Source organism: Cheilinus undulatus, linkage group 16 (assembly GCF_018320785.1).
Source record: "Cheilinus undulatus linkage group 16, ASM1832078v1, whole genome shotgun sequence".
Classification (NCBI taxonomy): domain Eukaryota; kingdom Metazoa; phylum Chordata; class Actinopteri; order Labriformes; family Labridae; genus Cheilinus; species Cheilinus undulatus.
The window spans coordinates 813524-823066 of NC_054880.1; the positions used below are offsets into that span (position 1 = coordinate 813524).

Sequence of the window (9543 nt, forward strand, 5' to 3'; positions counted from 1 at the left end):
TTTTTGCCTTTTAAACTTCTAAGTTTGATTTTTGTCACAGATTTTGAGTTTTTAACTTTTCATGTTCACCTTTTAATCTCATAATCATTCATCATCAGTGCCAAGTTTTTTCCACCATAATTCACTGCTGGTGAAAATGAGGCTGACCTTTTATGGTTAAATTTCGACCCTGTTATCTTTATTTATTTGTATTATTTATTTATTTAGCAGGTTAGACCAGAATCCGGCCCTGCTGTGACCGAGTCTGACTCCTCTGGGTTAGAAGCTCTGGTTTCAGAGGTGAATCTGTGTGTCATCAGCGTAGAAATGAAACGTCATACTTTTCTCTAGATGGACTCCAGGGGTAGCAGAGGCATGCTAATAAAACATGACCAAGTCTGGATCCCTGAGGGACTCCACATGGAAGAGAGGCAGAGGAGGGGACTTGTGTCTTTTAGACACGTTAGTCTAAGAACGAGGGTGAGAGTTAGAGTCTGGATCTTTAGGAGCTCAGGAAGTTTAGGAGGCGTACATCTCACTGCTCTCTGCCTGGGCTCAGACGTTTTTCTGCTTTTAAAGTTTAAACTCCACCTTTGATTCACAGATGTGTGACATCCACAGCGGTCCCTCAGGGCTTGCTGCAGTTTTGGTTCAAGATTTAAGATTTTATTTTTAAAGCTAGTGTCTTCAGAGGGCAGACGACACTCAGATACGTGGCGTTAACTTTGACCACAGAGAGCTGAGTTGTAAAATAACCGGTATTTCTCCTGGCGTGTTGGTTTCTGTTGATTCAGATGTCCACGTGCTGCAGTGGAGGCACGGCTGTGTGGGGGAAAAGCAGCCAGACGGCAGCCTGAGGTTCGGCGGCGGCATGGACATGTACAGCTATGATGGAGACGACTTCCTGTCCTATGACGACGCCAACCATGTCTGCGTCGCACCGAGTATGGCGGCAGAGCCCACCAAGAGGTAGTATGATAATGTGCAGGTCAAAACCGAGTACATCAGACGCTTCCTGAGAAATGACTGCATGAACTCTCTGAGCATGCTCCTGGAATACGGGAGAAGACAGCTAGAAAACGCCAGTATGTATGAAGAAGCGTTCTGGGCAGGAATCCTGTTTTAATTGTAACGTTCTGTGTTCTCCTGCAGAGCCCCCTACGGTCCTCCTGTTTGCTAAGAACAACATTAAGAGGAACGTCGTTTTGACGTGCATGGCCGCCGGATTCTTCTACAAAGACATGGACTTACAGATCAAAATGGACAGCCGGGTTCTAACCAAGGATGACGGAGTCACAACGAGCAGCGCCCTGCCAGACGTAGACGACACCTTCCTGAGGAGAGACAGCGTGGGGATCTTCAGGGACAGCGTGGGGATCTTCAGGGCCAGCATGGGGATCTTCAGGGCCAGCATGGGGATCTTCAGGGACAGCGTGGGGATCTTCAGGGCCAGCGTGGAGATCTTCAGGGACAGCGTGGGGATCTTCAGGGCCAGCGTGGAGATCTTCAGGGACAGCGTGGGGATCTTCAGGGACAGCGTAGAGATCTTCAGGGACAGCGTGGGGATCTTCAGGGACAGCGTGGGGATCTTCAGGGACAGCGTGGGGATCTTCAGGGCCAGCGTAGAGATCTTCAGGGCCAGCGTGGGGATCTTCAGGGCCAGTGTAGGGATCTTCAGGGACAGCGTGGGGATCTTCAGGGACAGCGTGGGGATCTTCAGGGCCAGGGTACGGATCTTCAGGGACAGCGTGGGGATCTTCAGGGCCAGCGTAAAGATTTTCAGGGACAGCGTGGGGATCTTCAGGGACAGCGTGGGGATCTTCAGGGCCAGCGTGGGGATCTTCAGGGACAGCGTGGGGATCTTCAGGGCCAGGGTAGAGATCTTCAGGGACAGCGTGGAGATCTTCAGGGACAGCGAGGGGACGTTCACTTGCCACACGTCTCACGAAGCATCCAGCCAGGCCGCTGAAAGTACCTGGGGTAAGAACCTGAGCCTCATGTTTTTTTAATGATTAGTGGAGACACACAGCAGAGACTACGAGGGCAAAAATGCTGAGGACAGTAGCAGCTACCAATGACCACAGGGGGGAGCCGCTGTGCTGGGCATTTTATTCCAACAGCAGCAGAATCTAGATCAGGGTGTCAGTCACAGAGGGGGCCAGATTCTGGATTCAGGTCTAACCTGAGAGCCTAACAGGGTCCACATTAAACCAAACTGTTAACCTCAACAGTAATAAATGGTGGAAAAACACTGATGATAAATGATTCTGAGATTTAAAACGTCAAAATGATCAGTTACAAGGCATAAAGTCTGAAATAAAAATTCAAACTTATTAGTTTAAAAGGTCAAAACACAAAATATGATGTTACAATAATGATTTTAAAAGGCAAGTATATTTTTAAAAAGTCACAATCATGTTTTAATGCAAAAATAGGACTTAAATTTTAAAATGGTGCAACTAAAAATTCAAAATATGAGATAATGGTCGAAATAATAAATTGAAAAGGTCAAAATATGAGATAAAAAGTCAAAAGAATAAATTTACAAAGTCAAAATTAAAAATTGATAAAGCCAAAATTTTAAGTTGAAAAAGTTAAAATACGAGATAAAAAGTTGAAATAATAAATGTAAAATCCAATCCACTTTATTTATATAGCACATTTTAAAAACATTCACGTTTACCAAAGTGCTGCACGGTAAAATCAAAGACGTCACAAACACTGCTAAAATTAAAACAACAACAACAACAACAAGAGGAAAGGCATAAAAGCAAGCAAGAACAACATAAAACATTAAAAAAGAAATAAAAACACATAAAACAAATAAAAGCCATAGAAACACAGGGGTTAGGACCAAAATGCCATAAAGGACAGAGATCACACAACTCTCCTGCTGAGTTAAAAGCCAAAGAGTAAAAATGAGTTTTAAGCCGTGGTTTAAAGGTCGGTAGGGTGGGGATGTTTTTATTTCCAGGGGCCGTTTGTTCCACATTTTGGGAGCCACTGCAGAGAAGGCTGGATCGCCTCGCGTTTTAATCGGGTCTTTGGGGCGACGAGCTGAAGCCGATCAGCAGACCTCGAGGACCGGGAGGGGCTATAAACATTTAAAAGGTCAGAGGTATACTGGGGTGCTGATCCGTTTAAAGATTGAAAAACAATAAAATGTTAAGATAAATTCTAAAATGAACGGGAAGCCAGTGGAGGGACGCCAGGATCAGGGTGATGTGGTCATGTTTTCATGTACCTGTTAAAAGATGAGCAGCAGCATTTTGGACTAACTGTAAACGTAAAAGCCTGATTAACACCAACGTAGAGAGCGTTACAGTAGTCCAACCGTGTAGAGATAAAAGCATGAGTTACTCGCTCAGAGTCGGTAAAAGATAAAACCCATTTAATCTTGGATAAAAGTCTCAGATGATAAAAACTGGATTTAACAACTGAATTTATTTGTTGATCCAATTTAAAATCACTGTCAACTTTCACACCAAGATTTAAAACTGTGGGTTTAAAATAAGGTAAAAGAGGGTCCAGGTCCCTGAGAGGATCTTCCTGGGCTCCACTTGGGCCAAAAATGATCAGTTCAGTTTTATTTTCGTTAAAATTTAAAAAGCTTGGGGCCTTTCAGTCTCTAATGTCTTTAAAACAGTCCAGCAGACGTTTAAGAGAGCTGCCATCATTTTTGTCTATTGGCAGGTAGATCTGAGTGTCGTCTGCATACAGATGGTAGGAAATGCCATGCTTTTTAAAAATAGGCCAAGAGGGAGGAGGCAGAGGGAGAAAAGGATGGGACCAAGAATAGAACCCTGGGGAACTCCACAGGTTAGGGGGGGACAGGAAGAGACACAGACACCAGTTTTAACTCTAAAACACCTCTCAGACAAGTAGGACCTGAACCAGTTAAGAGCTGTACCTGTAAAACCAACACAGTGTTGGAGGCCAGCAATGAGAGTTGTGTGATCGACTGTGTCAAAAGCTGCTGTTAGATCTAAAAGCATTAAAAGAGCTGAGTCAGCAGAGTCAGTAGTCAATAAAAGATCATTAAAAACCCTTAAAAGTGCCACTCAGTGCTGGGAAATGCCTAGAAGTTTAAAGTGTGAAATAAAAGCCCAAATAATCACTTAAAGTTATAATTGTGTGATGCAAAATTGAAAATATGAAATGAAAACAAATTCATTTCCTTTCCCACATTTCTTTTTGTCTCGTTTTTTCAGTCTTTACTTTTTCACATATTTTGATTAAGGATATTTGATATCAAGGTTATGTTTTTATTTTTCTACTGGAGGAAATCTAACCTGACAGGCCAGATGGATGTGTTTCACACATGCATCTGGGAAAGCTTCAATAGGAAACATTTGAGAAAAGGTAGAGGATTTGAAAAAACTCAGAGTGTGATTGGATGAATGTTCTGTCACATCTCTACAGGCCAATCAGAGCAACAAAACATGTGACGTAGTAGCTATCCAGCTGCGGCTACTAAGGAATAACGTGAAACCTGGCGACTACAGACATGTCAGTACTCGACTTTTGTGGTTTTTGAAAAGAAAACAACTCACTGCTGTTCTTTGTTCTTCTTTTAACGGAGAAATGTCATCAAGTTCTGATAAAACTGGTGCTTTAGCAGCATCCACGCTAATCTCTTCCTCCAATACTGCACCAGCTCTTGCTGCTGCTTGTTTACGTCACGACTCTGCTGCGCCTAAAAGTACTGCCCCTCGTCACTGATTGGTCCTGTCACTTTCTAACCGGGCCCAAACGTTTCAGATGGGAGCTTAACAAGATGGATTCACCAGTGAAAAACAAGGAAACGGGCGGGTCCATCTGCTTTGCAAGGTTAGAGGAAATCTGCAGACCTCGTATTTTTGGCTCAGTTATAATAATAATATGATTTGATCTCGTGGGCCGAGTGTAACTGTGTCATGGGCCGGTTTGGCCCCTGGACCTTGAGTTTGACACCCCTGATCTAGATGTTAATGTCAGCTGTCCTGTCGGACCCTTCATCAGGGACGTCTGACTACCAGAACTGGCGCCGTGTCTGAGTTGATTCGCCACACCGTTGCTCCAAAGGCACAACCTTCATGCTCCCATTTTTGTGTTGGCCAATCAGCAGCCATGCTCTCTGGTGCACAGAGATGCTGAGCCTTTCTGCAGTTATTTAGGGGGAAACCCTCCATGCAGATTTACCTCAGTGCATTAAACACCTGATGATGAGGACGGTGACAGCACGGCTTTAACGGAGGAAAGGTCCACTTCCTGTCTGCCAGACTGCAGTTTTTATGATGAAGAATCTGATGATGAGGACGGTGACAGCACGGCTTTAACGGAGGAAAGGTCCACTTCCTGTCTGCCAGACTGCACAAACTTTCCAGAGACCAGGAACCAGCTCCAGCTCCAGTTGAAATAATCTGATATAAAATCAGGAATGTGGGGAAGTAAATGTGTATTTTCATGTCATGTTTTAAATTTTGGTTCTCACAATTATGACTTAAAGTTATGGCTTTGACATTTTCAAATCATAAATTTGACTTTTAATCCAGTTATTTGACTATTTACATTCACTATTTCAATTTTTAAGACATATTTTGACATTTTTTATTTAAAATCTAAACATTTTTTTACATATCTTGAACTTTAAAACTCATAATTTAATTTTTTTTTCATAACTTGACATTTAAAATGAATGATTTAGATTTTTATTTTATATTTTGATCTTTTCAACTCCTAACTTTGACCTTTAGTTTCTAAATTCCACATTCCTGACAGTCTAACTCTAAAATGGACCATGGTTTTGCTGACTGCTCTTGAATGTTCATGGCTGTGTTCAAGCACCTTCAGGTCTGTGGGGTCCCCGGTCTCTGGCCTCTATATTTTGGGGGGCCAGAGACTGAAAGGTTGAGAACCCCTGATCTAAAGGAGCAGCAGAGCATCACTCCTCTCCCTGGGTTCTCTCGCTCTGATGGCGTTCTGCAGAAGTAGAACCTGAAACTGATGCAGTGTTTCTCTGTGTTAGGTGACCTTCTCCCTCCTGAACAAGACTCTGGAAGCGTTCTGGTGATTGTTGGAGGAACAGTCGGGGTTCTGCTCCTGTTAGCCGGGCTGATAATTGGAGCTTTAAAAGACGTGACTTTTTCTTTAGAACTCTCTTCAAGTGTGAGCTTCTGCAGGAGGACGGCGGTCTCTGCCGTTATTCTGTGATGGACTTTATGGTCCATTGAGTGGACTAAGGTAGTTCCAGGTGGTCCAGGTGTGTAAAGTCCTCACCTACTCCTGCAGGCTCTCTGAGAGCTCAGACACTCCAGCGTGCTTCTGTGACGATGCCTCCTTTAAGAGGAGACGGTTGGTGACATTTCACCCCTGCTGGATGTTCCTCTCAGCTGTCAGTCAGATTATTAGAGAGTGGAAGAGTTCAGGAACAACAGCAGCTCAGCCATGAAGAGGACGACGGAAAGCACGACCATGCATAAATGAAGAAGAACGGCATCATGGGAGAGTTCATCTCACATTTGACTGAAACCATCCTGGTCTTTGGAGTCAGACTAACCCAGCATTTCATCAGGAGAACCTCAGACTTACAGGCAGACATGGTGGTGGTAGTGATGGTCTGGACCAGGACCTGGACCACTAGAACCATGAATTCTGCTCTCTAGCAGAAAATCCTGAAGGAGAATGTCCAACCATCATTTCATGACCCCAAGATCAAGACCACTTGGGTTCTGGAGCAGGACCATGATCCCAAACACACCAGCAAGTCCACCTCTGACTGGACTAAAGACTAGATGAAGGTCCTGGAGTGGTCTAGTCAGAGTCTGGACTTAGACCTGACTGAGATGCTGAAACCTTAAACAGGCCGTTCAACTATCCTGCAGAGAAGAATGGGACAACATTCCTCCACAGTGATGTAAAGACTCACTGACAGTTATCACAGACGTTTGCTTCAGGTGTTGCTGCCGAGGTCAGAACATCCAGGTATCAGGGAGAAGGTTTCCTAGAGGACCAGGTAGGACTGGATTCATCCATCCCATAATAATGAAACCATCATTTAAAACTCAGGTTATCTTTATCAGTAAAATGAGTTTGATGATCTGAAACATTTAAGAGAGACCAAAAATAAATCAGGAAGGGGGATACTATTTAATATGACTGTAGATGGAGGACTGTCAGTGTGAATGAGATCAGCACTGATGAACTTTGAACTTTGTCTTTCTTTACAGCTGTTATAGCTTATAGTTTATTTATAAAATAAAAACATAGCAGGACCTACCTGGACAAACCCTCATGTGAGTCGTTGGTTATTTATCAGAGTAATAAAAGGTTTGAATATTTAAATGACTGTAGATGTGGTCTGAGCCTGTGCTTACAAAATAACTACGTATATATAGTTATTTATTATTTTATATATAGTTATTTTATTACTTTATTTATTTTTATAACTATATATATACACATGTGAAGTTACATATTTTATCTCTACAAAATAAATATTTGTATAGTTATTTTATTATATATATATTTAGATACATGTATAAAATAATCATATAAATAAAAATAACTATATATATATAAAATAAATAACTATATAATTTTTTCTATATTTTTTAAATATATTTAACTATATATATATATATATATATATACAGTTATTATTTTAAATCTAAAAAATAACTATATATACTGATAACTATATATCTAAAAATAATATATATATATATATACATAAAATAACAGTTAACTGTATATACAGAGCTTAACAAATGTATCAGACCACCTGTCATCTCTGTCTCAGAGACCATCCAGCATCATGAAGTGCTTTAATGTGGACTCTTTCATTTTCAGTCAGCTCTCCACGTTTTACCATTTTGAACAGGAATGAGGAATTTCAAACTGAATTCACCCAAATTTGAGCCGGCTCACTGGGCTTCTCTGAGAAGTCAGAAATGAATCAAGCATAACATTCAACCACTAAAACTCATTTTTCTCTTCAGGAATGACAGTAAATAACTATAATCTGACAGATTAATCAGAAATATTAATGTGCTTTACTATTTTTTCAGTTTTTTTGTAAATCAGTACATTTGAAAATTCATGGATAACAATAATAATTCTATTTTAGCATTAAAAATATCATTTGGGTTAAAGAGCTTCTACATATTGGTGTATTAACCATTTGTTACGGCTGTGGCCGTATTTGTTGAGTTTTTGTATCGCTGTGTTTTGTAGTTTGTTCTGTTTTTTGGTGTAGGAGTGAGTGCTCTGATGCTGTGTGGATCTTTGTCTTGTTTCGTGTGAGAGTGAGTCTTCTGTTCGCCCCATGTGTTCGTGAGTGTGTGGTCTGTCGTGTGAGTGGATCTTTGTTGTCTACAGGTGGTGATGCGTAATTGGTCGCTAGGGTGGCGGTAAAGAGACGCGGCGCTGATTGGCTCTCCACTCTTTAAAGTACGGCGGCCTGCAGCTGACGAGGAGCCTGACTGACAGCAGCATCCCCTTGTTTGCTCCCAGCCTCCAAAACCTTAGAGTTAACTGTGTTTTTTGCATTTCAGAATAGTTTAGCAGTAGCTTTGATTGTGTTTTGTATTCTTAGTTAGTTCCTTCTGGTACTGTGTTATTTTTTTTGGATACATTTTACTTCTGAGTGCTAGATCGCCTCCTTAGTTTGAATCCAGTCTTTTGTTTGAATTTATAGCCGATTGAGTGGCCTGTTTAATTTAAAATATTGTAAATAAACATTGTAAAACTTCTTTAGATTCTGACTGTTAGTTTGGGGACTGGGAAGAAACATTTACTTTTTCTACTTATATTATGTTAGGTACCTTCCCCCTAGACGGGTGCGTAACACCATTGCAGAAACATCAAAATGATTTTAGTAATTACCAATGCTGTTAATTTAGGGCAGCTGTGGCAGAAACCTGACTGTGGTTAGGGTTAGGGTGGGCTAATACATTTGTTAAGCGCTGTTTATAAAACAACTATATAAATATATATATATATATACGTACAGTAATTTATTATTTTATATGTATATGATGAAAACGTGCAAAGATGCTACGGCAGAGGAAGCCAGGACGTGTCGATGTGGGGTTGAGTAGATGTGACAGAACATTCGTCCAATCACGCTCTGCCCTTTCCCAAACGCGTTTATGAGAGGTTTACCAGATGGATGTGAAACAAACCCACCTGGGTGCCAGGTTAGATAAACGTCTGGGGTTTTATACCTGCAACAAGTTCCAAAAAAGTTGGGACAGGGGTCTTGAAATTCTAAAAGATGAAAATCTACCTTGAAAAAAAATCATATGACTATTTTCAACAATAGTAGAGTCAACACATTCTTTCACCTCTACTAAGACAAGGTTTTAGAAAAAAAACTCTAGAATGGTTTAATAAACCTTTCTTTATTTTACAATCATGGCTCAGAATAAAAACACAAGCTTAAAAACCCACAAAGTGCAGAGATAAACACAGAAAAGTTACAATTGTTGGCACATGAAGTCAGAAAAGACAAATCTGGGTTATTTCTGAAATGAAACAATGAATTCACTGATTTTAATCTTGTAATTCTCACTGATCCATACC

At 41.1% G+C, this 9543-nt stretch overlaps 1 protein-coding gene across 1 annotated transcript; it reads left to right on the forward strand.

The window, feature by feature from the left end:
• The first annotated feature begins 1193 nt into the window (after nucleotides 1-1193).
• On the forward strand, nucleotides 1194-7179 carry LOC121523435. Its single transcript, XM_041808337.1, has 2 exons — nucleotides 1194-1959; nucleotides 5987-7179. Exons 1-2 carry the CDS (start codon nucleotides 1194-1196, stop codon nucleotides 6169-6171), a joined length of 951 nt encoding a protein of 316 aa, XP_041664271.1. The 3' UTR covers nucleotides 6172-7179.
• Nucleotides 7180-9543: the final 2364 nt, after the last annotated feature.